At 51.3% G+C, this 27823-nt stretch overlaps 9 protein-coding genes across 9 annotated transcripts; 2 read left to right on the top strand and 7 right to left on the bottom strand.

Moving 5' to 3' along the window:
• Positions 1-373: 373 nt before the first annotated feature.
• Positions 374-2893, bottom strand: IAR55_001736 (uncharacterized protein; the record flags this gene model as incomplete). The annotated part of the gene is made up of 4 exons (XM_066944859.1): positions 374-694; positions 747-954; positions 1020-2026; positions 2075-2893. 4 exons carry the CDS (start codon positions 2891-2893, stop codon positions 374-376), a joined length of 2355 nt encoding a protein of 784 aa, XP_066804782.1.
• Positions 2894-6229: 3336 nt separating this feature from the next.
• On the bottom strand, positions 6230-8485 carry IAR55_001737 (heat shock protein sks2; the record flags this gene model as incomplete). Its single annotated transcript, XM_066944860.1, has 8 exons — positions 6230-6417; positions 6476-7686; positions 7736-7905; positions 7959-8062; positions 8123-8188; positions 8246-8258; positions 8317-8369; positions 8446-8485. The coding sequence occupies 8 exons, from the start codon at positions 8483-8485 to the stop codon at positions 6230-6232; spliced, it is 1845 nt and encodes a 614-aa protein (XP_066804783.1).
• Positions 8486-8907: 422 nt separating this feature from the next.
• Positions 8908-10118, bottom strand: IAR55_001738 (uncharacterized protein; the record flags this gene model as incomplete). Its single annotated transcript, XM_066944861.1, has 5 exons — positions 8908-8987; positions 9049-9285; positions 9354-9596; positions 9684-9927; positions 9993-10118. The coding sequence occupies 5 exons, from the start codon at positions 10116-10118 to the stop codon at positions 8908-8910; spliced, it is 930 nt and encodes a 309-aa protein (XP_066804784.1).
• Positions 10119-13244: 3126 nt separating this feature from the next.
• IAR55_001739 (uncharacterized protein) lies at positions 13245-15261 on the top strand (the record flags this gene model as incomplete). Its single annotated transcript, XM_066944862.1, has 8 exons — positions 13245-13564; positions 13671-13739; positions 13797-13829; positions 13958-14132; positions 14193-14437; positions 14501-14809; positions 14878-14924; positions 14975-15261. 8 exons carry the CDS (start codon positions 13245-13247, stop codon positions 15259-15261), a joined length of 1485 nt encoding a protein of 494 aa, XP_066804785.1.
• A 121-nt stretch (positions 15262-15382) lies between these two features.
• IAR55_001740 (uncharacterized protein) lies at positions 15383-17170 on the bottom strand (the record flags this gene model as incomplete). Its single annotated transcript, XM_066944863.1, has 10 exons — positions 15383-15515; positions 15643-15739; positions 15902-16001; positions 16077-16151; positions 16282-16365; positions 16429-16474; positions 16537-16636; positions 16708-16853; positions 16921-16960; positions 17032-17170. 10 exons carry the CDS (start codon positions 17168-17170, stop codon positions 15383-15385), a joined length of 960 nt encoding a protein of 319 aa, XP_066804786.1.
• Positions 17171-17724: 554 nt separating this feature from the next.
• On the top strand, positions 17725-18906 carry IAR55_001741 (uncharacterized protein; the record flags this gene model as incomplete). Its single annotated transcript, XM_066944864.1, has 5 exons — positions 17725-17896; positions 18060-18237; positions 18309-18339; positions 18491-18617; positions 18761-18906. 5 exons carry the CDS (start codon positions 17725-17727, stop codon positions 18904-18906), a joined length of 654 nt encoding a protein of 217 aa, XP_066804787.1.
• Positions 18907-19060: 154 nt separating this feature from the next.
• Positions 19061-20434, bottom strand: IAR55_001742 (uncharacterized protein; the record flags this gene model as incomplete). Its single annotated transcript, XM_066944865.1, has 6 exons — positions 19061-19190; positions 19308-19398; positions 19529-19584; positions 19770-19943; positions 20166-20305; positions 20390-20434. The coding sequence occupies 6 exons, from the start codon at positions 20432-20434 to the stop codon at positions 19061-19063; spliced, it is 636 nt and encodes a 211-aa protein (XP_066804788.1).
• Positions 20435-20663: 229 nt separating this feature from the next.
• Positions 20664-22274, bottom strand: IAR55_001743 (uncharacterized protein; the record flags this gene model as incomplete). The annotated part of the gene is made up of 6 exons (XM_066944866.1): positions 20664-20718; positions 20784-20924; positions 21010-21333; positions 21466-21916; positions 22093-22166; positions 22237-22274. 6 exons carry the CDS (start codon positions 22272-22274, stop codon positions 20664-20666), a joined length of 1083 nt encoding a protein of 360 aa, XP_066804789.1.
• Positions 22275-22662: 388 nt separating this feature from the next.
• On the bottom strand, positions 22663-27738 carry IAR55_001744 (uncharacterized protein; the record flags this gene model as incomplete). Its single annotated transcript, XM_066944867.1, has 17 exons — positions 22663-22740; positions 22840-23287; positions 23340-23455; positions 23520-23594; positions 23649-23808; positions 23897-24412; positions 24480-24623; positions 24683-24702; positions 24769-24833; positions 24883-25020; positions 25088-25194; positions 25263-25316; positions 25379-25557; positions 25616-26180; positions 26240-26280; positions 26344-26388; positions 26458-27738. The coding sequence occupies 17 exons, from the start codon at positions 27736-27738 to the stop codon at positions 22663-22665; spliced, it is 4032 nt and encodes a 1343-aa protein (XP_066804790.1).
• Between the last annotated feature and the right edge of the window lie 85 nt (positions 27739-27823).

Below are 27823 nucleotides of genomic sequence, written 5' to 3' on the forward strand. Positions count from 1 at the left end.
TCAAAAACGTGTGTATGAGAAACAAAAGGGAATATGCCCTAAATTCGTGTATGTTGTGGGTCGATTGCGAGACAGAAAGTAGGATGATTGACGTGAAGAGGGTATAATATTATATAGGTGTTGAAAGAATACATGGGGGAGGGTGCCTTCCGAGACTTCGTCTTCGTGAAGGAATTCGAGTATAGGTTGGTGGTGTTGTTGTTGTTGTTGTTGTTGTGGGTGTTGGAATCTCCGTGTATATGATCATAAAGTGTCGTATATGGTCGTGGTAGTCGTGTCTATTGGTCTGCTGCGCGCTTTGCCCGTCTTCATCCTGTCACTTCCGCTCCCAGTCGGTCTTTTCGCTTTCCACAACCGTACACACCCATCCCAATCAGGCTTCTTCTTCTATTCTGCTTGTCCCAGCTGCCAGAGAGTCTCTCTTCTTCGAACCTCTTCCTGTCCCTGTCGCGCCGGCTGGCGCGCTCAACCTCCGCCTCTTCTTCTTCTGGACCTCGCTGCCTTCATCCGTTGATGATCGCCCTCGCCCATCGCCTGGTCGTGAACCCGCAGCGATAGACAATGGAGCCGCCGGGTATGGGACACCCGCTTTGCCCATGAAGGCTATGCCCAATCGAAGCAACGGGTCATTCGAATGGAATTTTGCAGGAAGGAATACGATGGGTAACCTAGTCTCGCAAGGAAGGTGGAACCCCTGCTCGAACTATCAGCATGGGCGACCAAGTGGCACATTTGCTTGCACTCACCACACCCTCAGCATGCAGACCGTGAACCATATTGACGTATGGGGCAATCCCTTCAGGAGGTGCGTTGCACAACACCATTCCCATGGTGATCGGTATCAGACCTTCACGAGCAAGGTGGGAGACGGGAATCATGGTGCTGGTATAGCTCTCGGTCGGTGCCGTGGGCTTGAGAGGGTACGTAAGGGTACTTGACCAGAGGTGCGATTGCCTACATTCGGACGTATTAGTTAGCTTTGATGTTGGAGATCGATCATTTTGACTGCTCTTACTCACCAAAGATCTTCCGTCCCCTTTTCTCCCACAACAATAATAGGGAATTTGCCCCCACCTCTCCCTCTCACTTCCAGGTCACCTCGCCACACTCCCGCTTTCCCATCCGTCAGGTTCTCAAATGACGGATTGAAGAACATGCACATTGGCGGAGGAGGGATGAAGTCGACCGGTGGCATCGAGAGTTGTTGCGTCGGTCTGGGTTTGCTCTGAGCCTTCGAAACACTGGTGGGGGCCGAAGTCGTAGTGGAAGAGCCCGAACTAGGAATGATACCGGAGGTCGATCCGGACGAGATGAACGGAGACGCCATGGAAATGGGAGAGAAAGCTTTGCCTCCTTGACGAACTGGCGGTGAATTGGATGAATCGGTCTCGGGTGTAGGAAATTGTACCATCGAGTTTTGTCTGCTTGATGGCTGTTTTTGCTCCTCCTGACTTGTAGTCTCATTTGCCTGGGACTGAGCAGCCATAGTTGCTGATACCATTGCCCTTTCATGCTCTTCCTTGCCTTCTTCCATGGTCGCCAAGATCTCATCGATCCCTCGAATGTGCGACTCTTCGCCATCAGGCTTCGCCAAAGACATCCGTCGATGAGCTCCAGACGCTTCCAGTTGACCGTTGAAGGGGAAAGGGAAGGCGGAGGATTCGTCTGCCTGAGTTTTCGGTGCGTTGAATGCAACGTCGATCGGGTTGACCTGAGATGACCATGCGCCAGGAGTGAGATTCATCCACTGTGAAAGATCTTGCTCCTTCATCGGGGTCGAGGGGCCAAAGTGTTGGGATGCGAACATGTCTTCTGTCGTCGGTGGAGGTGACGAGCTTGAAGATGTGAACAAACCAAGCAGACCAGAGAAGATTGCTGGCTCCCAATGGCGTATGCTGAGGTTATACATTTGTTGCAGAGACATGGCAGATTGAGCGGACGGTGTTGGGATACGAGCACCAGGACCGGAATCCGCAGGCATAGCAAGAGCGATGATGATGCTTGGCCAGAGGCATTGAGCGGTGATCTGATCTCGTCAGCTTGACAACATGGCGGAGGAAAGCAAGAGACTCACAACATCACCTCCGCCTCGCTTCCAGATCTCTTGCAAGATCCTGGATAAAGCAACCTGTCCTACACCATCCACCTCTACCACACTCGCCAGAGCCGTTTTCCAAGCCAGATCCGCTCCCAGTTGCACTATCCTAGCCGGAGTGAAGGAAGGTGGTTGCAATGCGGACATTGAGGCGTATGGCGTAGGCGCAGCAGACGGGATGGACAGGGGATCCGACTGAGCTCGGGGTACGGCCGACATCGAGGCTTCGGGAGAACCATTGAGTGGTTCCGCAGTGGCAAGGTTGGAAGTTGGCACTTTGTTTGGAGATGGTTTGGGTTCTGTGTCAAAGCTGAGCAAAGCATCCCACGCTCCGGTACCAGGTGTCCATCCAGATCCTCCAGCAGCGTTCACTTCGTGCCCGAAACCTGATAAGGATTCTATACCCGCACCAAAGTCATATCCATTGGCGTTTGGTGTGCCGCCCATGACCCAGGGAAACATGTTCGAGCTGCCGCCCGGGGATTGGGAAGGAGGATATGACGATCGTCGCCGGCTGAGTGAACCGCGGAGCGATGTGACTTGAGGAGGAACGAGTGTAAGCAGTGGAAGGGCGGGTGATTGACCCGTTGATAGACCCGCGTTGATAGGTGGTTGAGCTAGTGGATGATGGCTTGTAGTAGCCGTGGGAGTCGCTGACGCTGACGAAGAAGACGTCGTAGCGAGGGAGGGGACGCTGGAAAGAGAATTGTTTGAAGATGGAGGAGGTGGTATAGGAGACCCTGTGGTCCGTCGCGGTTGGGTTCTCGAAGGCGACTGAGCGGGACGTGAAAGTTTCATGAGTGGTTTGGAAAGAAAGGAACCAACGGAATGGTTTCACGTCAGCATATGTAGGTTGGTGTAGACGACTGGTGGCCGAAAGGCGTGTGATCGATGGGAGGGGCACAGTGTGCGGAACAGTCGAACAGGACGAGGATTGAAAGGATGCGAAACGTGTCAGGCGCGCGAAGAGGCAAATGACCCGAATCAAAGAGGACAGGCCCAAAGAAACCGAACTGCCAACAGGTTGGTTTGGCTACCGTTAGGTGTCAAGAAGGGAATGGAATAATGTGATTGAAGTATGCGGTTCAAAGGAGAAACGAACAAGGGGTAGTGATCATGATGACATCCAGAGGTTTGGTTGACACACGGCTCGAGCACGAGAAAACACTGATATCCGATGCAGAGTCCAGACTCACCTCGCTCAAACCACGTTCTTGTTTCACATCGTGACCCCTTTCAGCACTCACTCCTCGAGACGATCTCGATACAATGGACATCTCTACGACTTGTTCGGTCTCGATTCGTCGGTCGATGCTTGTCGTTGCAGTTCGGACCAAGCTTTGGCCATATCCGGGCGGTCGGAGCGATCGGTTATGACTCTGGGTGGCACTCGTCGGGTTTCACAGTGATGAAGGTGTCGGTGTCTGTGTCGGTGTCGGTGTGGACGGTGGTGGTGATGATGGTAAGTATCGATCGACTGCTCGATGGTGGATAGATGGATGTCGAAAGACAGAGTATGATGTCTGTCGACCGAAAGCAGAATATGTCGTTTACTGCTGACAGCGTTCGGTTATGGTGGGCAGATTGATACACGGGGGCAGCTTACGACGGGCGTTTGGGGGTTTGTAACTTTTCCTCCCTTTACCCTGGGATTGTTGTTTTCGCCTCTCGGATCCAAGGAGGTACTAGTTGTTCTTCTTCTTGCTGTTCTAGCTGAGAGAACGGGAAGATGATGAATCCGATACCTCTTCAGGCGTGTCTCGTAATGGACCTGTTTTCTGAAAACCTAGTCGGTGGGATACGGTGCGGTGACACCAAAATCGCTCAAGTGAGGAATAAACAAATAATGATGAAAAACCAGACAATGGGCGATCCTTACCCTTTCACAGTTTCCACCTCCACCCAAAGGCGTACAATGAGGCGAATGAATCAAGTGACATGCTACCATGTGGTGGAAACCCCTTGTGGATACGTGATACGTACTGACCCACCCTGCTACGCTCTCTGATGCCTCGTTGCAACCTTGCCGTGATGCTAGATTGCGTCTCGCCGAGGACGAGGTTGGTAGGAGAGAGGTGAATGGATCATCCTCGTCTTGATCTGTATGGGTTCCCGTCTTCATCGGTCGGAGAATTATTGGTGGGCTGCACCCTGATCAATGACATAGATGACATAAATGACAACATCCCACCTGACCCACGGATCAGCAAGCTATGCGTCTCGGGGCGAGATGATGACGCCGATGGTCTAGGGTTTTCTCTCGAGGGTATACAGCGGGAAATGGCGAAAGGAGTAAACGAGCGAGCCAAGGCGGTCACAGGCAAAGAAAAGGGGTTTAAGAGGTATGCATGCTTGGGATTTGCCTTTTGGGCGCGATCCGTTCCAGCGAAAAAAAAAAAGAAAAAAAAAAAGAGTCTGCGCAGTCCAGACGTATCGACCTCGCACTCTCTTTCTGGGTCTGGAACAGTGCTAGTCCAGGACATCATTATGATTGTGCCACATGTATACATCTTGTCATCCCATACTCCACGCGCAGTCACCGGCCGGTCTGCGTGCTTCCAATTCCAAAGAAACTCGAGGTGCGTTCGAGAGTTCAAGCCCGGAGCGTCTGGGGTGGAGCAAGTGAACCCGATACATGTATTTCTGTACTTTTTTTTCTTCTTCTTTTCTCTGCCACACCGCTTGTCACGACGTGGTGCGTGCTCTTGCCAAACAATCCTGCAGGGCGTAATGGTGCAGGGGGAAAGGCGACGAACGAGAGTAGTGGGATGTGACTTGCGAAACGAGCGTAGCGTAGTAGAGACAACAAGGAACGGGTAGAGAGCTCAGGAACGTCGAATACGTTATGTTCATCTCGTAACTCATACGTAGATTGCTTGAACTGTAGATTTACCGCGATACGGCTATCATCTCAGCATCTCAGCATTTCATAACAGTAATAGTAACGACCGATGAATACCAATTACTTACACAGGAAGATATGTACGTACGACACACCGTTCCGGCACTTATCTCTCCTTAGGGCGATAGATGTATAGGTAAGGATGTCAGAAATAGATCGTCTGGCTCGGAGTTCGGACACCAAAAGGCACTCATGCTCGCTCGCTTGGACAGTGGACGGTGGACGGTGGCAGCGGTTAGTCTCCCCTGGGCCGGGAATGATTCATGCAGCTCTTAGACCTGGTGTTAAGGAGCACGGGAATCGACCTGGTCTGGGCCGGAGGCACTGGGGGAAACCGGTGCCGAGCCCATATCGTAATCGTAGATACCAAAAAAAAGCGCAGAAGCACTCACTCGTCCGTACCGGCACGTCTCGGACACCCAAGATCTTGGTTTTCTGGGCAAACCGCCGAGAGCTGCAGCGCTTTACATCTTTTTCGGATCGGTTTTCTTGGTGAGCAAGATGAGTCATACCGATCTCCCGAAAGGCAGGCAGGTGACACTGTGTTTCCGACTGGTGCGACTGGTGGCGACATGATAGTTCTGGGCCCTAGATACGAATTGGAAAACGCTAGCTACAAGCGCTGCGAACTGAGCGAGAATCGCCACTGCATCGCCTGGTCGTTTTCTGAAAAGCGTGCCGGCTTAGTCGTCACATGCCTATTCAAATTTCGTTCTTCACAAGCCTATCATTGACAAGCAAGCAAATATCGCAGATGTGTGTTGTGGAACCGGTGGCGGATGTGCGTTACATGAAAGTCGTTTTTAAAATAGTTTGAACGATCTCATGAAAACAGCAAGTCGTGACAGCGAAGATGATCAGATATCTCGATTTTTCTTCTCATTCGTGAAAAGCAGCGTTTGGACGGCCAGTAATGAGTTTGTAGCAAAGCGGATTTGGATTGTAGCACGACAAAGGATGATGAAATATGGTTTCTGCTTTTAATGAGACAGCTGTTACTTTCCATTTGTCGGGTCCACGAGACTCGCACGCGCTTTGCCCGTCATGCACCAGTGCGACTGCTCCAAACAGAATCTCGCAAAAGGTGTTCATCTCGCCATGTGTCCTGTACAAATGAAGAGACGATACGATGTAGGGTTTATATATGTGAGGAAGAAGGAGATTGGAATGCAATAAGAAGCGTGAAAGGAACCACCACAACTGACTATATCCCAGATACATCAAACACACATTTATCGGGCGGAAGCCATGGCCTTTTGCATGGCCCTCTTGACACCGAGCTGAGCCTTCTTGAGCTGGTCGGCAGTGGCATCCTCCTGCTCGAGAACCTCGAGAGCCTTGGCAATCTCGGACTCGACGGCAGCTCGCGCTCCTCGCTTGATCTTGGCAGCAAGTTCAGGGGCGGAGATGGATTGTTCACCTGGAAGGAATAAAGTGTCAGATCTGTCATACTGTCCTCGTAAAAAAGCAATACGCACAGGTGTGGAGGTAAGACTCGAGGTCAGACTTGGCCTCGTGCTTGGCGAAGTGGTCACGGTCGGCGTTCTTGAACTGCTCGGCGTCCTTGATCATAGCCTGGATCTCATCGGATGAGAGACGACCGACAGAGTTCTGGATGGTGATCTGAGCTTTTCGGCCAGAAGCCCTGTCCTGAGCGGAAACCTTGAGGAGACCGTTGGCGTCAACCTCAAAGGTACAGACAAGCTCGGCTTGACCTCGGGGCATGGGGGGGATACCAGAAAGCTCGAACTCTCCAAGCAATCGGTTGTCCTTGCATTGAGTTCGCTCACCCTCGTACACGGGGAACATGACGGTGGTCTGGTTGTCCTCAACGGTGGTGAAGACTCGAGACTTGTTGGAAGGGATAGGGGTGTTTCGGGGGAGAACAACACCGAAGATGTCACCTTGCATGGCAACACCGAGAGAGAGAGGAGCAACATCGAGCAGCAAGAGATCAGCGGTCTTGTCGGAGGTTTGACCGGTGAGGACGGCGGCCTGGACGGCGGCACCGTAAGCGACAGCCTCATCAGGGTTGATGGACTTGTTAAGTTGTCGGCCACCGAAGTACTCGGAGACGAGGGACTGGATCTTGGGGATACGGGTAGATCCACCAACGAGGACAATGTCGTCAACCTTGGCGGCAGGGATCTTGGAGTCCTTGAGGACCTTCTCGACGGGGTCGATAGTGGACTTGAAGGCAACAGCGTTGATCTCCTCGAACCTGGCTCGGGTGATGTTGGCGGAGAAGTCGGTACCGGCGTAGAGGGAGTCGACCTCGACGGTGGTCTGGGTGACGGAAGAGAGGGTTCGCTTAGCTCGCTCACAAGCAGATCTCAATCGTCGGATGGCTCGGGGGTCGTCGGAGATGTCGTGCTTGCTCTTCCTCTTGAATTCGGCCTTGAAGTGCTCAAGGAGGGTGTTGTCGAAGTCCTCACCACCGAGATGGGTGTCACCAGCGGTGGCCTTAACGGAGAAGACCTTACCCTGGATAGTGAGGAGGGAGACATCGAATGTACCACCACCCAAGTCGAAGATGAGGACATTTCGCTCCTCCTTGGTCTTCTCGTCGAGACCGTAGGCGATAGCAGCAGCGGTAGGCTCGTTGATAATTCGGAGAACCTCGAGACCAGCGATGGCACCAGCGTCCTTGGTAGCAAGACGTTGAGAGTCGTTGAAGTAGGCGGGGACGCTAAGAACACTGTAAGCAAAGATTCATTGCCACAATCGAAGTCACTCACGTAACGACAGCCTTCTTGACGGTCTTACCGAGCTTGGCCTCAGCAATCTCCTTCATCTTAACAAGGACCATGGCGGAGATCTCCTGGGGAGAGAAAGTCTTTCTCTCGTTGAGGTAGTCAACCTCGACGTAAGGAGAGCCGTCCTTGTCGATGACGGTAAAGGGCCAGTGCTGCGAACATTTGTTAGTGCCGCACAAGTCAGACCGTTAAAAACTAAGCTCACCTTCATGTCCTTCTTGACATCAGCGTCGTCGAATCGTCGACCGATCAATCGCTTAGCGTCAAAGATGGTGTTAATGGGGTTCATGGCACTCTGGTTCTTGGCGGCTGAAGTCAAAAGTGTGAGCTGTAAGCTCTACCAAAATAAGAGTATGCTCGCTCGCTCACCATCTCCGATCAATCGCTCGCCCTCGGTGAAAGCAACATAAGAAGGGGTGGTTCGGTTACCCTGATCTATGAGGGGGAATGGAGGTCAGTTGTGTCCATCATTCTCATCGGAAAGCTATTCACCGTTGGCGATGATCTGGGAATTGACCAGTCAGCTATTGTAGCTCCAACGGAAGTCATGTCGACTGGCTCACCTCAACTCGGTCGTTTTGCCAAACACCGACACATGAGTAGGTTGTTCCCAAATCTGCATTCCGCTGTCAGCAAGGTGCTCTCCCGTCGCTCCATGTAGCACATTCAGGCCGGGAAAAGCAATGACTGACCGATACCGATGGCACCCTCGTAGACGTCTTCAGCGGACATTTTGAAGTATGAAAATTTGGCTACACAAGTCGGGACGTCAGCTGTGTCTCATGTCTTGCGATCATTGTCAAGACATCAGCTTACCTTGTGGGGTTTTTAAGCCTTTTTTAAAAAGAAGTCTGTTGAGGGAGATATACAAAAGTTGCTGAAGTAGATGTTGATGGAGAGGGATGGAGGTGTGCGAGAGCCCAGTGAGCGAGGGTGAATGAGGAGGGGGGTTTGCAAGGACGAAAAAGTTGAAAGACAGGGCCAACGCCCGGGAGAAATTTCCCCGCTCGGCGTTTGCGAACAGGCATCTAGTGTGGCACTTGATTGGCAGTACATGCAAGCAATCCTTTACCGTAACTTATGACTAGACTAGCTACAACACGTTAGGAAACATGAAACAGTAACAACGTATCTGACCGTTCAATGTGGATCTATCAAAGTCCCAATGTCTTCATCAATTCCTTGTTGGCTTCTATGTTTCGTATTCTCTCCAACTCATATTCGCTCAGGACTGCTAAACATCATGATCAGTGAAGCCATGGCTTTTGCCGCCACGAACAACCGTGTTCACTCACCAGGTGTGTCGGTTGTGATTGGTACTGGCTTAAACGAGTACCCGTTGTTTTCATTCCATTCTCGGAGAGACTCCTTCCCGTCTTCGTCGAATAGGTGAACGATCTCATTGTACATCAACCACTCTTCTTTGATAACTCTTCGATCCCGCCATCTGATGCGATAATCCTGGGTGTAATTTGCACTGGTGTGTTTCCGCTTGAAATCGACCCTTTCGAGTATAGCCAAGATACATCTTTCTGTTTTTGGTCCTCTATCAGCTCGTTCCGACAAAGGATCGATGGGACGATCAAACACGTAGACGCACCTTTTTGCAGCTGCACCATGCGTGGACTAGCCGCTCGTCCTGACCATGTCCCCTGCTGGAAATCCCTCACGGCGGTTTTTACCGCTTCAGCAGACAGGCCCCCTATACTTCTCATCTGTGCTGGTGTTTGCCATGCCTTCTCGTACAACGGAGACGGTTTCACCGTCGACGACTCGACGCCGTATCTTACGAGAAAGGCGGTAGGTTTCAAGCCACGTGAGTCCAGTATTGTGAAAGGATGCTCTGTACGTGGTCAAAATCAGCTCATATCCATTCCGCGGCACCACTGAGGAGGTTTGAAAATTGTTTGAGACCTCAAGAGCTACTCACCTCGTTCGTCGAAAGCGTTGAGCACCTCGGCAGCACCCTCCATCAATCCGGATCGCATTTCCCATGTATCGTCGTTCGGACCATACCCCTCCCATCTGACCAGATACTGATGCTCAAAGTCCTCGCCATCTGCACTCCAGCCCTTCTCGAGGGATCGAGCAAGAATCCGCGATACGACGTACACGTCGGAGTGTCTAGTCTTTCGACGTTTCTTTTCCGGGGTGGGTTGTCCGGATGTGCGAGCCTGCAGGGAATTTTGCGGGTCAGTGGCGTGGCAGAAGGGCTTTCGAGTGCATGGAGATCACGTACACGCTTTCGTGGAGATTGACGCGAAGACACGGACGTCTGAGAGGAAGAGCTGGATTCTGCCTCTGACGAGAAGCGAGTATGAGATGGAGTCGAAACCGAGCTGGACGCTCGAGTGACGCGGCGCATATCGTTTGTGCAGAGTAAAATGAGAATGAAAGCAAGACAACAAAATTGAAAGAGGACGAAATGACGAGCTCAGTCCAGCTGAGAAACGTATAGCGAGTATCGCAGAGGATTTGAAAGGGGTAAGATGGGATGCGAAGACAGTCGATGAAAGGAGGGAGGGACATTATTTAGGTGACCAAGAGGGTGAAAATGTCATGAAAGAGAGGACGGTGCCTTAGACGCGTGTCAAGGGAGAGTAGATCGGACAACGCCGCTTGGAAACGCTCTGTGACTGATTGGATTCACAGGACAGTGATCGATTCGACCACACATTCCATCTAAACTACTTCTGACGTCTCTCTCAATGGAGGAAAGGACACCAGAGTATTGACGCCCTTCTTCCCGTCGACCAATACAGTCATGCATCCCGCTATCTCATTCATGCGCAACCCTGCCCGCTCGTTTCTGGATCCGCACCGTCGTCCTGCGATTCCCCTGTCGTCGCCTGATGCAGACCGCCAGGGAGGTGAGGACGATGCTCCGTGTCCAGAAGTGTGCACAGGAGGCAGTTCGATCATGGCTCAACTCGACTACACGCCACCGATCCTGTGCTTCCAGGATATACATCCTCACTGTGACCCTCCTTTCCCCGAATCTGAAACGACATGGAATCTATTGATCAACATCCAGTTGGTACACAATCCACCTTCGGCCTTCCTTCAGAACGGTACACACAGGTATGAGGATCGATCATCGATGGCTTGGACATGCAGTTCCTTTCTTGGGTTCACCTTCTTTCTCGTCAATGTTATATAGCAAACAACCGGTCGTACTGACGCACATGATAATTCACCTTGACGAGCCCAACACGCCCTTGACGATGATGTCTTCTTCGACGACAGGATCGACACCTAATTCCGTCGATAGCGATACCTGTTCGTCAGCAAGGAATCCACCTGTTGGCATCGATCGGTCATTGAAGTGCAATGCATGGTAGGTCCATCCCTTCCGCTTTGCTGTTTGTCCTCGTCAAGTAAAGACGAACCTTGTCATTAACTGATGTCTATGGACAGTCGCAACGCGTCGAAGGGAGGCGGTTGTGATAGAAAGAGACCGGTGTGTGGTCGTTGCGAGAGAAGGGGTATAGAATGCGCGTATCCGACTCATCGAAGAACCAGAGGACCTTGTAAGAAGCCCCGAGGTGAGTGATCATTTCAAAAGCTTATGTTAGGTTTTTTGCAAGAGCGACTTCGGAGACTGACAAGAGGCTCCTATTTTGCCGTTTTTGACTTCTCAGTCAGTCAGTCTTACGGTCGATTTCGCGAAGCCAGATTGGCTCATCATCGTCCGATACTTCAATTTCAATTGGAGAAGTGCAAAGCAATAACTGCGGACGAGAAGAGAAACAGATCACAGGAGCTGGGAGGCAGGATCCTGACCACCCCTTTGCGTGGTATAGCTGAGGGTGAGGACGATTACAACCGTGTGGAGCGAAAGAGTAAGTGCATGTGCGGTGTGCTACAGGATCATCAGCCAGTGGACGGTTGAGGTCCGCTTATACACTGATCATTCGTTCATTCTACTCCATCAGAAGATTATCAAGCCGCGTCGTCTGAATCGACTATTCTCCCTCATCGCTCCCCGTCCCCTCTCAAATATCAGAGACATCTTTCGACCCCGGTATCTCCCTACGACGACAAGCTGTTCAGATCACGTTATCCTCCGTCACTCCAATGGCAACCACTGATCACACCTGCATCCTACCCCGGCCAAACTATCAGCCTGTCCTCTCCTGCTGGCTCCAATCGGTCCACTCGGTCGGATCATATCAGCGACCGCCCTGAGGCAATACCTTCTTCTCCTCGATATCGTCATATGACCTCAATAGCAAACCGCTCTCCTACTCAGTCGTCGTCACCACTGTCACCTCTATCCATTGGCCCAAACCGTCCGCCGGTCGACAAGGATAGCACAACGGAAGTGACAACGCATTCATACCTCCACAAACGAGAAGGCGACAGGACAACAAACCCAATCAAGCAAGAACAGCCGTCTCCCACAATGTCTGTGAGCGGCGAGAGGCGTTCGACGACAACCCCTTGGAGCACAGGCCCTAGCTTCCGAAAGCAATACAAGTTCTGGGAAACTCACACAGCACTGTCCTCGATATCGTCAGCCAAAGAGGGTGGTGGCGCGATCCATAGGTATCGCTCGATCTCCCCGCCTTCGTTCTCCGCCTTAGAACTGAAGGAGTTTGGTCGACTTTCTCCCTCAGCCAAAGTTTCCGCGCCCCGGAATATCAATCCGTACTAAAAGGCTTCGTCGATTGTAGTGTGGCTCTTTCTCATTGAACAGATTTGTCGAATGACGTGTTGCGCTCGTTCTATGACTGTCATCGCGTCATCTATCACGAGACAAGTAGCGTCTGTCCTATGTAGATGATATCTTTGTGGTTTTACGGGCAGAGGGAAAGATTTCTGCACCACAGAGCGAAGAGCCAACAGGAACGGCACGAGGCTGTCGAGTCTTCTCTTATAGGGTTCCGACGATGGCAAGAAGATGTTCGCTGAAATTTGGTCCTCGTATGATGTTCAAGCTCAATCGCTGCATTCTGACGTCAAGTGGATAGACCGAACCTCAGATGTGTTCTTCAAAGACACTATCTGCAGGCGTCTCAGTCTCACATGAACCTGACAAATATCCCTCCTCTGCCCAGACTTGATAGGCAGCCCACATGACATCACCATAGTGAGGAGCGATACCGGATCTGTATGGAGGAGCGCTGCAACGTCCGCCACTTGTCTTTCAACGTAGAAACAAGCGTGACTTGCCCCAGGCCGACGCTGTGCTTATCAGCAGTTAGTGTTCGGTACCTTTTCGACGCGTGTTACGGTATTTGGCCCCGATAAAAAGCTGGAATCTACGGAGCGGGATTCGTCATGCTGATAATAATCTATACTTAGGTCTTCACGTTCCTTCTGGGACTGTGTATGCGATTGTTATCCTCTCCGCTTCATCATTCTCTCTTCTCTCCTGTGTCTTGTTCCTTCTCCTCGATCGACATTCACGATACTGGGACTGCTTCACGTACGACAATAACGACATAGAGCTACAAGCAGACACGATTTCCTCCGGGTCCACCTTTCAATGGACCCTCGTATCCCCTTCACTGTACCCAAGCCAACTGCCAATCAAATCGGTCTGATCGTAACATGCTTGATAGCCCTTTGGTTCACCCACTCCATACTTCTTAGACGATACAAGCCTATCAGACTGGTTGTTCCCCTCGTACCACAGCCTGCATTCCTGGAGACCCTCGACGACAGACCGACTGAAGGAGTGGAACAGAACGAAGGAGGGGTCCGTGCGAAGCAAGTGGACAATTGGAATGGATCAACCGAGCAGCTTGTGAAGACGTATTGTAAGAGTCTGATAGACGGTTTCAGAGCAAGTTGGTGGTTACCCAAGTGAGTGAGCCCAGCTGTGATGGCCATAGGTCAGGTCACACGACCTGCGCTCTGAGTGTAAGGCGGTGTGCTTTGATGGCTGATGACGAGTGCTTTTGGGCTCTAGTGGGCATACACAAACTATATACTCGGCGGTGGCGAACTTCTCGAAGGAAGACCATGTCACTTACCAGAGGTGAGCTGTCCAGTGGGTGCTCATAAGTAAACAGGGCGACTGACTGGGAATGTATAGACAACTCTTGAGAGTACCTGATGGCGGGACCATGTGAGTCTGCCGCATCCTTTCGCTCAACTTTCCTTGATCATGGCTGTTATGGCTATAATATATTTCCTCATTCGTTCCAGACCCTCATGTTCAAAGTCTTTCAAGCTGACACGGTACCTGTCCATCAGCGGGATCGACATATACCCCCCACTTTCTGTTGACTTGCCACCCGACTCTCCTGTGACCATCATTAACCATGGCTTGACGGGCGGTAGCCACGAGAGCTATGTCAGAAACATAGTCGTGTGGCTCACTAAGGCGGTGGAGGAAGGAGGTCTCGGTGGCAGAGCTGCTGTCGTTAACGTGAGTAACGAGTAATGCTGCACGATGTTATTCCAACTGATGTCCATATCGTCTTCGCAGTTTCGAGGTTGCGCTAAAACACCTATAACCTCGCATCACCTGTACTCTTCCGGTAATACCATCGACACCCATACTACCACGACATATATGGCGAGTTTGTTCCCCGACGCTCCGCTTTTCGGTGTGGGCTTTTCGCTGGGCGCCGGAGTCATGACTCGATATCTTGGAGAGCACGGTGCGAACAGCAGACTTTCTGGAGCTGTAGTGCTTTGCTGTCCGTTGGAGCTTCGTGGTATGAGTGCAAAGTGAGTCATATTCGTCGTTTCCGAAAGCACGGTGCAGTTGTGACACTACTTGTGACCACGAAGACTTGACTCGGCCCACCTTCTGCCCCGCTTGTACTCGATTTCGATGGCGCTGAAGATGATCCGCTCGATATCTCCGCATCTCCTTCCTTCATCCCCACTATCCGCTGAGACCTCTCCACTCCACGTCAACGTCCCCGAGATCCTATCTCTCGCATCGTCTCCCAAATCGTGGTTCAGCATCCGAGCGAGCAGAGTGATCGAGCTGGTCATCACAAAAGTCGGCGGAAGTCATGAGAGGTTCCCTTTCGAGGGACTGAACGAATTTTTGGAATGGGCATGCCCAGGTGGCTGGATTGGCAAGATCAGACGGTAAGCTTAAGCAACGTCAACGCTTGTTCATCCTTCACGAAGATGGCTGACAGAACGTGCGTTCTTAGACCAACTTTGGCTATCTCAGCGCTTGACGATCCAATAGTCTCTGGAGGTAAGCTGGGTTCCCAGTGTCACCTCGTTCATTCCGTTGACAGGCTACAGATCTCCTGCCATATGCTGCCGTTCACGCCTCCACTCATTTCGTGCTCGCTACGGTCCCTCAGGGCGGTCATCTGGGATGGTTTGATGGTCCGCTCACTGGACCTGATCGTCATCGACGATGGCATATCCGGCCAGTACTCGAGTTCCTCAAGGGTATAATGCAGAACCTCCCCGAGCGAACTCCAATGACCAATGAAAGGATAGAAGTGAAGACAGAAGGCGATTGGAATACAGTAGGGGACGTGAAATGGAAAGTGATGGACGAGCAGATGGAGTGCGGCTGGTAGACATAGAAAGTAGAGTCCGAGTCTGTACATAGATGGACGACGATGGCCGTCGATCTTACATGCATGTATGAAACCTATGCAAGGTTGATCCTTCACATCGTAATCAAGAGGATCTCGAGGCTCAGCGATGATCCGGTACAAGAGTCGTGTCGCTGAGATTGCTAAGTGACTGACGAAACTTCTCCTTCTCCTTCTCAGACGACTTCTCACGACCGGCGAAAGCGGTATGAAAGGAGATGATCGAATTTCGATAGCTATGATAGGGTACAGTACACGGTCAGTGCGTTTAAATGAAGCTGGGGTCACATAAGCGTCGGACTCGGAGGAGTCAATGTTCAAGGATTCAATGGTAGATGGTGGAAGGGGGATTGGAGGACTAACGCTATCTGCTCTTTATAGTAATCTTCCAACATGATCCTTCTGGAAGTTTGAGCACGACGATGCGCGAGGATCAGGAGTGATAAGACACCTAGCATAGCTGCCGAGGAGAAAAGATAGGTGCAGACCAGTACATAGAGCTTCGAACGGTTTGGAAATACACTGGGTTTGGTCTCCTGTTGATCCTGTGTGGTGCCGGAGGTGCCATCCCGCTGTACATGTTCACGAGCCAAAGAGATGCGAAGAAGACTTTGAGACTTACCAATCCCAATGGAGAGTCCAACCACCGCATATACCCAGGTCGCGACTCGTACAGCAGTTTCGGGAGGTACGATACAGAGACCGGCGTCACCGCAGTTGAACTGTGAGGCAGACAATCAAGTTCAGTATAAAGTGATTCTTGAGCAGTCTTTGCGGGGAGATCATTCATATCATACCGATTGACATTCCCTGTCGCTCTTACACACAGAGTCGAGAGGTGCAAGTGCCAGGCATTGGTTAGTTGTCAGGTCCTGTGTGGTAAACGTCAGCTGATAAGTCAGATAGATCTTGAGGTTCGGTCCGGTCCATTCTGTCCGTTCTTTGGACCACAGTCCTCAGATCAGGCAGGATCGAGACGGGAGAAGGGGGATGCAGACTCACACAGTAGCCTTGCCCCTCTACACAGTTGTCCCTTGAAACGGTGTTGGTATAGCTCATGCCTGAGAGGTCGTAGCCTATATAGGTCTGCGAAACGTATGAGCAGTATCGTCGCGAGACCGCTAATCCAAAGGAAAGAATGGTACGTACAGTCGATTCTCTGAGACATGTTGCACCGAGGGTGACATTTGCCCACCTAAGAGAGGGAACATCAGATCCATCAGGCGTACTGGGTGGGAGAGACGAGGAAGCACTCACATACATGTCCCGAGCAGACATAAGGAACCGTTCCCTTCTGGTTCGTCGTGTGGACTCGGGACCACTATCATCGGGCCGATCGGTGAAGGCGCACATTCGTCTACAGTCACATCCATCAGCTCATTGACTTCAGCTTCTCTAACACCGGAACAGCTTGAAGGAGGCACGCACCATCCCTATTCAGTTGGCAGACCCCGCCAAGCTCCACTAGCCCCAAGCAACCGGACGCATCGTCTGGACAGAACGAGCCCGCGGGGCAGAGTGGCGGGATGGCGTGTGTCGGGTCGAGCAAAGAAGTCATCAGGTATTCGTCTCGACTTGTATAATACAGATCAGCGGCAGAGCAGAGCCTGGGGGAGAGGAGGAGGACAATGGGGGACTAACCGGCATCGTTTGGGCAGGCAAGTCCCATTGACCGAGCAGACTGACATTCCCACAAGCTCAGCGATCTGTTCCCTACGATCCTACTCCTCCATGTGAACGAGCCACACTCACATCCAAAGGAATCGCAATCCGTGATGAAGTCTTTGGTATCGGCATCGAGATGATTGTTCGTGACGTTGCAAGATCCGTACAGCGGGCTCCGAGCGAGTGTAGAATGGACCAGCAGGAGTGGTAATAGGAGCGAGATCATCTTCCAGTCCTGAACAAGTAGTTTGTCAGGAGGAGATCATTTGGCTAAGGTCAGAGCCATATCTCTCAAGGAAGGTGGGAGACATGATCTTCTGGTCAGTTGTTTGTCCTGGTGTAGAAGTCAGAATTGCGATTCCGACATGGCGAGTCGACGACCCGCTTGGAGGTGTTTCCGACGTGAATCAAGGATGACATCCGTTAATCTTGCTCACCCCCGAATACTGCTTGTACCTTGTCTCCTGACAATGCTGATCCAGGAATCCACAATGTGCATGCACCGTTCCATCAATGTCACCAGCGGAGATATTGATGGAAAAGATTCCACTTGCTTTCGGATCTCGTTTCGAACTCGAGATGGACCACTCGAGTGGAGGTGATCCAGGGCACGAAAAGCTCTCGGGCGATTGGGGTTCGTATCAATAAAGAAAGAGGTGACTGATACTTGCTGCACTCTCATCGACGTTACAAGTCACCCACGAGAAGCTGTCCTCAGCGCTTCCTTTCCCCCTTCCACCGCCTACACCACCACCACCACCACATAAAAGTCGAAAAAGAATGTCTGCGTACGGTTCTATAGCCGCACCCGCCCTGAAGGCACCTCTCCCCATCCTGTCTTTTCAGCTCCCGTCTCCTGAGCTCAAGCTTGTCACCTATGCCGTGCATGGTTCCGACGCGCCAGAAGAGTTGATCAGGTATCTGTATACCGTGTTCCAAGCTGAGCTGGAGGGTGAGTGTTCTCTGGCATCGCCTCACACCATTGCAGCACGAATACGGCTTCCCAATTGTCTACTGACTTTCAATTCCGACATTGCTTCGCCTGTGCATCCTTCGCACAGCTTGTAACCCATGGATATCTCAATCGTACTGACCACACTGTTTCATGTTCACAGGAGGCCGTACATATCCTCAAGAAGGACCGATGACACACGAAGCTTTCGTGGCCTACTTCTTCGGCTCAACAACCATCGTGGGCATTGTCCAGCCTTCCGACCAAGATATCAAAAGCGATTTAGAGAGTGCTAGAGGCAGTAGGACATGGGAGGAATGTGTGGCTGGTTGTTACTACATGTGAGTGATGGAGTGATCGAGCGTCCACGGTCTCAGACTGTAGAGAAAAAGAGAGCTGATCTTGTGAACAGTAAACCGAATTACCCTGGGCGAAGTAGTCATGTAAGTCGACATGCATGGCTCTTTATCGGAAAGGATATGGCGAGGCTGACAGGTCATTCACACCCTAGAACTGTGTACGTATCCTTATCGATCATTTAGTACCCTCGTCCAGATGCGACAATCTACCCAGCGGGCTGACTCCCGTCTGTAGAATGCTGGGTTCCTTGTGCCACCGACTGTGAGAGGCCAGAAACTAGGTCTGAACCTCGGCAGGAGTTATCTCCAATATGCGCCCAAGCTGGGATATAGGGGCAGTGTCTTCAACTTGGTCTATGACAGTGAGTGCTCTTTCCCTTTCTCCTTCATTTGGTGGGCCCGCACAGCGTGCCACCCTCGTCTTGCCCTGTCTGCCGACCGATAGCCTCCCTATTTTGTAAAGGTTTCGAACCTCGGCTGATGAGAGACTCTCCTGGTTAATCAGACAATGGCGCATCCCTCGCTATCTGGGATCAACTAGGCTTCATACGAGTAGGCGTGATCCCGGGCGCGGGTCGATTAAAGACAGGACCGAATGGAACCGAGGAGTATGTAGATGCCGTGGTGGTTTTCAAAAGCTTTGTTCCATGAGGTTCAGGCTCAAGGGCGACTATTGTCAGTACGGATACTTGGTTTGATCCTGATGATGAAAAGTGGGATGACACCCGTTCAAACGAATCGGAATATATGCGATAAATTTGATGTGTACAATACCCACAGGCATACAGGATTGAGAAAAATGGTACTACAAAGCAGTCTTATGTTCCGCATCCGCCTCCTCCGACTTTTGGGCAGGTCTGGGCTCAACGGGGATGAATATCTTCTCGCGATAGAACGCAAGTTCACGTATACTCGCTCGGATATCATCGAGTGCACTGTCAAATAGTAACGTCAACCAGGCTGTTACCAATCGCGATAGGGACTCTATCGCATGACGCCCGATTGAACGTAGTGGTTTGGAGAGCTGGTCGCAAAAATAGTGGTGGACTTACCGATGTGCTACTTCCTCTGTCCTGCTCTCTCGTTCCAGAGCTCTGACTGAAGGATACCATCGTTTACAGATTTCCTTGACTGAGCTGACATCTGTAGAGGGGTGCATGATCAGTTGCTCCCTCATCTCGACTCTCAGGAGGATTGACGCCGAAAGTCGGCTAGTACAGCTGACAGGTCATCGTAGGAGTGACGTAGAGAAACGTGGATAGAGATCACTCACCAACGATTCTGTAAGAAAGATGTTTCATGACTTCCGGCATGCCGATTAGGAGGAATCTGGGCATAGGAAAGGAGAGGTCAGCTCTGTCAGCTCTGTCCTCGCTTCCTCTTACTCGTATGCGCAGATCAGAAGCTGCTTGACCGGCTACCTTCTCCGTTCTTGCCCCCGTTTTGACCCCATAGCAGATCATCTTCGCTCGTGTCTACCTGGGTACAAAAGTACATCGACATCTCCCACTCACCTCATATCCGCATGAACCGAGCTCCCCGCCAAGAGACCCGCCCCCTTCTCCGGTATCCACCTCTGGATATACTCCACCACCTTCTGAGTCACCTCCTCATACGAATGAGGTGAAGACAGACATGCGGCGGTCAGACCTGATCGACCATGTTGATCGATACACCACTCGTTCATACTATGAAAATACAGGGTGTCAGCTTGGTGTTTGTGCAAGAAGACATGTCGGGGTACATTGCAGAACGTCCGAATACGCCCGTGCGTGTTGATAAGACCAGAAGGGGGTAGTGGGAGGAGTGAAAGCTAGAATGGAGACGAGGACTGAGTCGTATCGCGAAAACAGGTTCGAGCACTTTATACTGACCAGCCAGATCATGTACTCTCACATCCTCAAACTCACCTGTCAAGCACATCTTTCGGCGTATTGATGATGTAGCTCACTCCCTCATCAACAGGCTTCAACCTTCCATCCGTTATGATCACCGCAATCTCTATGATTCGATCATTTAAGAAATCAAGACCTGTCATCTCGCAGTCGATCTGTGATATCCGCGATTAATGTGTGAGCTCTCTATTCGGACTACACATGTCGGAAGGGTATATCGATGAGAATCAATGACTTACCCAGACTAACGGACCATCATCGTATGTCAGCGGATCGCGAGACATCTTTGTGAGAGATTGGGAGACTGAGATGAGAGCAAAGGACTAGAGAAGGTTGAGAGGGAAGTTATTGATTGATCGTTTTGAAACTGGTTCTCCTCCACCCGCTTGGCGGCGCGTCACTCATCTCGCTTCACAATGGGACTGACGAGTGCTTTCAATATTACCTCCTGAGTCCCACATGTCTGCATGATATCGTATATAATAGTTATAAGTCTCTCTCAGATCCCGCAGACTATGCTCCTCGACCTGCGCCGCCAGCACCACCACCGCCCATGAATTGGGACGCCCTGATTTGCCGGCCATAAATCAGCTCCCTACATCCAATTGCATTGTAGCGATGTAGTCCACTCACAAATCTCTCATGCTCGGGTCACTGGCAAGAGCGCTGAGGTCTGGCATTCCACCTCCATTCTGTACGTTCTCAGCCATGTTCCGCAAAGTTGGGTTCTGCATCAAACGCTCCAATCCACCGTTCGCCATCATTTGTTGAGCCCTGAGGTGCACATAGCAGATTAGCTATCTTGTCATCTTCGCTGCGCCATATGAAGCGCCGAGCTGGGGGCAGAAAGAACACTCACATAGCCATCATCTGAGGGTTGTTCATCAGTGAAGCCAAGTCAGGCATTCCGCCACCACCATCACCACCGCCGCCGCCGCCGCCGCCCAAACCTCCAAGCATGCTAGCCAATGAACCCAGGTCGGGCATACCGCCAGCACCTCCCGTACCAGCTCCACCTCGGGGAGGTTCTCGGTCCGCAACAGAGTTCGTGGAAGCTTCTGCGAGCTTGGCCTTGGCTGCTGCGAGAGCACCCTTCATGTTGGCGTTGCTTGAATCGAGCTTGAGACCGTCCTCGTAAGCCTTGACAGCGGCTTCATACTCTCCCATGGAGAACTGAGCGTGGCTGTGGTGTGTCAGCGGGGTAAGATAGATGACCCAAGAGCGGCTGGGAAAGAAGTAGAGAGACGTGTTCTTTGAGCAAGGGGCGAGGGGGGGGGAAGCCAGTGGAGGACCAAAAGCAATGGGTCTGACTCACCCAAGTCTCGAATAACCTTTAGCAAAAGCAGGATCCAACTCCAAAGCCTTCTCAGCGTCTTCCACCGCTTTCTCGTGCTTGCCCAATCCGCCCCATGCAGCCGCTCGATTACTATAATAGACGGGGTTACTCCCGTCCAGCTCTATCGCCTCTGAATACTGTTCGATGGCCGAATCGTACAGTTTCTGAGACATCAACGAGTTGCCTTTGGCCTTGAGAGACTCGGCTCGGGTCTTGTCCGATTCACCAGGCCCTTTTGAGCTGATCGAAGGAGGTGCGGCAGGAGCAGGAGCAGAAGTGGAGGAAGAAGAAGATGATGATGATGATGATTTGGCTTTTGTTTTTAAGAATACATCGAGGATCGATAAGAGTGATGCGGGTTTGATGGAATATGCCTTTTCATCTTCGGAAGAATCAGGATCCACACCAAACGATTCGGCGATGCATTGGACTGATAGCGTGAACGATGACAATCAGCACACATAGATGTTCCTGAACATGCGACATGTTAAGTCGAGAAATTGGTAGGAGTTGTTGACCGGATTAAGGAAGGAGCAAAAACACATTGTACGAGGCCGTCGGACGGAGCGAGCGGACCACGATGGCTTGACAAAGACAGATACTCGCCAGCAACTTCTAATGACTCTTTATCATCCTCTTTGACAGTCCCATCCTGAGCTGACGTTCTCAAGAAATCGATACTGCGATCACCGAAAGTGAGTGAGTGAATGAGCCAGAATCTCGCTCTCGTCATTCCCTAACGTCACTCACATATTGTATACGAGCTGCTTCTTCTTTACGTCTGCCATAGTGTGTGTGCGGCGTGTATATCCTGTTCGGTTCTGACAAGATGAGAGTTTGTAGATGAACGAAGAGGACGATGACAATAATGACGAACTGGTCAAGTCACTAGTAGAATGGACTGGAATGACAAGTAACTACCGTCATCAATAATTATTGACCACACCGTACCCTGGCAAGGTGGCGAGTGGAGTGTGGCACCTCGTTCATCGTCTTTTCCTGTTCGGATATAGCTCTCTTTCGCAGGCCACTTCTCATGCATCATTTGACAGTACAACCTCGTATGCGATGGGAAAGCGGTCACTAACCAATTCATCGCCCCCTTACGTGGAACAAGATACAACATCAACTTCGTCACTATAATCGCGTATATATGTGCTCATGATTCTGTCCCATTCAGCCCCAAGTAACCCCACTAGGTGGACCATCTTTCGGATCTTTGTCCAACTTGATCCCAAACATCGACGCCCAGAACTACTCCACATCAGTAAACCGCAATCATCCATCCAACCAATCCCAAGTGGTATCACCCGGCAACAGCCTTCGGAAAGGAGAAGAGACCCATCCACTCACTTGAGGAAGTGCGAGCGGTTCAGGTCCATTGAAATCTCCCGAAAACGTCCCGCTTAGATTCTCGGCTGGGATGATCGGGTAACTTCCGGTCGTGAATGGTAAAAGGTCATTCATGTTGGAGGAAGCTGATCCTGACTCATGCCCGGACGAAGTCGCTCCTGTGCCAACTCCCATATGTATGTTGTTGAGAGATCTCGCGTCATCCCCATCCCCGCTGGAGAAAGAACCGGTGGGGAACATGTTGAGCCCACCTCCGATCGAAGGACTCATAGGTGGGAAACCCTGAATCTGCGACCGGGGAGTTCCCCCTAGACCTTGACTGTTCTCCAGGGAAATTGTGGGTGACAAGCCGAAAAGGGTCTGGTCGCCCCCAGCAGTGAAACCGGTGTGACGAGACTGGGCACCGTTGAGTGGTTGGTAGGGGGAGTGACGTTGTTCGGTTGCCGCTCTTCAAGGGGAGCCATGAGCCAAGGGTGCGTTTGTCGGACGAGTTGACTCACGCTACAAGCTTCTCCAACTGAAGCAGACCTTCACACAGATCCGCCTGTACAGGATGCGTCGTGATCCAAGAGGTCAATCTGTCTTCAAATATCGCAATCGCCCCTCTGAGATCCTCCTGAAAAGCCGAACGGCAACCCGGATCATCAGAATGATTACATACCAAGGGAAAGAGCGCTTACCAGACATTTTGCAGCGAGTTCAGTTCCAGGTTCTCGAATAGCTAAAAAAGCACACACGGCTCCCGCTTGAAATGCCTGGTGCATGCTGTCAGTACAACTGACTCCAGTCTCATGGGGATAACCGCTCACCCTATAGGACATTGTCCAGAACGACCAGGCCAAAGTGCTTTTCGTTTCGACCATTGACGTATAGGCGCGTAGAATCATGTGGGCGGACTGGATACATATTGCGGTAGATTCGGGATAGGCAGCTGGATCCATACGGAGATATGGACGATGAAGTACCATTCTACAGGTCAGGAGAGTCAGCATGAACCTCTCAAAGTATATAGTAGAAAGGAGGATCCTTCATGTTGAACGGTTGACCCGCTACTCACACCAAAGTCCACGTTTTCACACACAAGCCCAACGCTTGATTCCCTTGTTTTCTAGTCCTCGAAGCCATAAAGACCTCTGGAGTATCATCCACATCGAATCGCATCCCATCTGGCAGATGGGAATACCACTGACTTATATCCTTGGCCAGCCCAATCGCATCTTGATAGGTGTTGAAGTTGGTTTCTGCCGTAGACGAGCCTGGAGGTCTCTGGTCTGGTGGAGGTGAGAACCAGCCGTAAATGGCTGATCGGCTGAACTTCCTGTCTGTATGGAAGATACGTTCCAATATCTCAAAAGAAGGAATGGTAAGTTGATAGTAGGCAGCATGGTACGTTTGATCTGTAGTCTTATTTGAGAGGACGTTGGATGGTGGTAGGTACTGCTGAGCACTACCCGGTGCATCCGAGAGATTTTCGTCTGGTCGATCTTGAGGGAGGTTGGTGGTGTAGTAATTGATTCCACTGGGTCGTCCGAAGAATATACAAAGCATACAATCGAAACCAGCGATAGACCACCTGAACTCATCGCAAGCATCAATGAGTACCTCTTGTCTCTTGTCATAGGAAGGTGTAAACGACGTACCACAGACGACGCTTGATTTCCGCATCCCTCATCGAAACCTTGGGATCGAGTGACAGCGGATCTTTATGAAGACCAAGAGCAATAGCTTGCTTTATGACGCTTCCTCCGATACTCCAAGCATCTGCTGCTCTTTCGCTGACGAGTCTGCCATGCGGATTATCGAGTCAGTGGCCTGCTCGATCTGCGAGCGGTATTTTACTCACAAGTAGACTTCGATGAGCAACTGTTTTCAAGCCAATAACCGGTCAGCCAACTACCGTTTGTTTTGAGGCAGGAAAAATTGACTCACCTGGCACTGCAAGGTATGGACTGTGGGGTTCGCCAAGAACGAGCATAACCTCAATGCCTGATACGCTGCCGACACTGCTCAAGTCAGCTAGGATACTTAGGTTTGTGTACTCACGATATAACTCGCTCTGCAATCTACTGCAAGTGAGATCCCTCGGATCTTTCAGGGCAGTTCCTTGTGTCTTGGCTTGAGCAGCGACTTCGCGGTCGGGATGACCAAATATTTCCGAGCTCGTCGCACGCATTAGACAGCCTAAGAGCGTAAGAAATATTTTAGCAGAAGCACTAGCCCAAGTACACATTAGGCGCCAATAGCTCACCCAAAGCGCAGACCATCAGAAATACAGCAAGTGAGGACAAAGGTACGTTCATCTTTTCTGGAGTCGACATGGCGAAAAACCTGAGATATTCGGCTTCGAGTGTAGGCCTGACAATCCCGACAGCATGGCATATCAGCAATCTTCCTGCCAAAGGTTCACTACACTTGACAAATACATGTGAAATGGGGCAAAATGTGCCGCATAGTCATCGAACCACGCCTCCCAAAGCCTGATGAGACACGGATGGAAAGATTAGCCTCCAGACAGCCCATGAACCCCGAACATACTCACAACTCCGATTGCTGCTGACTCGGGAGCAAGCCGATGATCTCTGCGCTGAAATTATCATGACTCCAAATAGTCGTAAAAGGAAAGGTCTTTCGCATGTCAGGAAAGACGCCAGTGAAAGCGACATCCTCGGCGACCGTGAGCAGACCACTGTCACTTTTGCTTGATGCAAGTTCACGCAGCTGTAATCCCGCATCTGTGTCAACGGGCAGTTCTCAATAGGGTTACTGCCTAACTGACCTTGCGCAGCATTGATTTTCCGGCGGAATCACCAAGGAAGGTCTTCGTACCACTTCGATCCGCCACCATCTCTTCCCCCGGAAGTAAGTGGGAACTGTAGGGCTCTGTCCTATAATCTTCCGTGGTCCCACTCCTGCCAGCACCTACATGCGGTTGACTCTGGCTCGATGATGCCTCAGCGACAGCCTTTCCGCTTTCTGTGCTTTCCCCCGATGATCCTCTTGAATCAACATCGTTGGAACCTTTACTGGACAGTGCTTTGCATGGTGCCCAAGTGGGTGTGCCATTCCCACTCGCTGCTGCAGCTGCTGAGTTTTCAGCATGTTTGGCTTCGTCGAGCTTGAATCGAGCGAATCTATCGACGATGACTCTCCTTTTTTTGCCATCGTCGGGGACAGCGTCGTCGACAGCTACCGTTGCTGTCTGTTGAGCAGTAGATGCAATCGCAACGTTTCCAGCATTAGGACCCCGAGTAGGAGTCCGTTGTCTCAGCTCCCTGACCACTTGCTCCAGCTCCGCGATACGACGTCGTAAACGGTCTGCCTCGGCAACGTCGGGATCGTTCCTATGTCATATCCAGTCTCTTCAGCCCAATATTGGTTAGCATCAGGAAGGAAAACTCACAAATCACGGGCTTCGTCGATTTCGTAAACGCAGGTACCAGTCTGCGTGATAATCCGCATGCCATTAGCAATCGATGACCGAATATGATAGAAGGGTTGGCTTACCAGACCTAGGGCTGTACATCGTCCACATGGTCTTTTTCTGTCGCACTGTTTCCTTTAGTCGTCAGCATCCGGTAGAATGTTACAGAGCGGAAGGTTAGACAACGAAGAACGTACCTTGCGTTTGTGATTGTGACACGGCACACAACTCCTGATTGTCCGATTTCTTTTCCTCTTTCTATGATCCATCTTTTCGTCTCCGTCTCCTTCATTATCGATCTCCATCAGATCGTCATCCACTTCGTTCTTCACCTTGAAGTTGCTATTTTTATGTGACGACGCGATCGATTGTAGGGATCTGTCTTCTTCTTCTCGTGGTCTTGCTGGTTCTTCCGTACTCTGTCGCGAAACTTTTCCTTCGTCGGTACCAGTACCTGTGCCCGTACCTGTACCGCCATGCATCTCGTCATCTGTAGTCCTCGATCCGAGGGTACTCCCTCTTGATCTCTGTTCAGGTTGAGCAGCCGGTACCGCGCTGTGTGATTGGATGGTCTGCAGCTGTTGTGGCTGCTGTGATTGAGCGGTGTTTTGCATGGATTGCCATCCTCGAAGAGTAGCGGCATTGGCAGGAGAAAGCGGCTGCGATTGGTGTGAGGGTTGTTGTTGTTGCAACAAAGATCCTGACTGAGGGGGAATATATTGCGCGAATCGAGGATCGTAATCACCTTGATAATGCGAGCTACTCCCGCTTGACGGATTACGATTCGGTAGGGCCTGTTGAAAGGCACTGGCACCAATAATGGCGGGCATCGATTCCCTTCGTCTAGGATTATGATACATACCCACACCTTGCACATTCGCATCTCCCTCTTGGGGTGGCAGAGCCGGAACAGTGGCGGGACTCGGATGACCATGTGAGAAGGCATAGTCATACCTATGAGGTGCGACAGGCGATGCCGAAGATGGCACAGTTTCTGGGATCCCGTGGGGGTGATAATGATGTTGCTGTTGTTGTTGCTGTGACGAGGAACGATATGGATTGACCTGGCCCCCATACACAGAGTAAGACTGTTCGGGATCGATTCTCTGAGTCTGATGAGAAACGTTGGACGTTGTCGTTACTGTCGCCGGCGTCGCCGTGGTCGGAGGAGGTTGCATGTGACCAGACGTCGCAGGTTGCTGGTGATGTTGCTGAGAAAATTGCTGAGAGTGTGGTTGTGGTTGGTATCGATGATATGGAGACGGTATGGGAGCTTGGACATTCTGTGGGAAATTCCGTTCGATCCGGTTTTCTGACGACGAGGCGACGCCGGTGTGATGACCGGCCCAATTCCGAGGACCTTCGCGATCGTCGCCACCTCCTCGATTTCTCAGTGAACCCATCTCACCGTGATCCGAAGATGGGATTTGTCGACGATTCGAACTATCTGAGGCTGTCGAATAGGACGGACCGCTCATACTGGAACCGAACAGTCCACTAAGATCGACGTATCGATCCAAGGCTCGTCGCCGATGTGGACTGCGGAAGACTATCGGCGATCCC

Source organism: Kwoniella newhampshirensis, chromosome 3, assembly GCF_039105145.1.
Source record: "Kwoniella newhampshirensis strain CBS 13917 chromosome 3, whole genome shotgun sequence".
In the NCBI taxonomy this organism is placed as follows: Eukaryota; Fungi; Basidiomycota; class Tremellomycetes; order Tremellales; family Cryptococcaceae; genus Kwoniella; species Kwoniella newhampshirensis.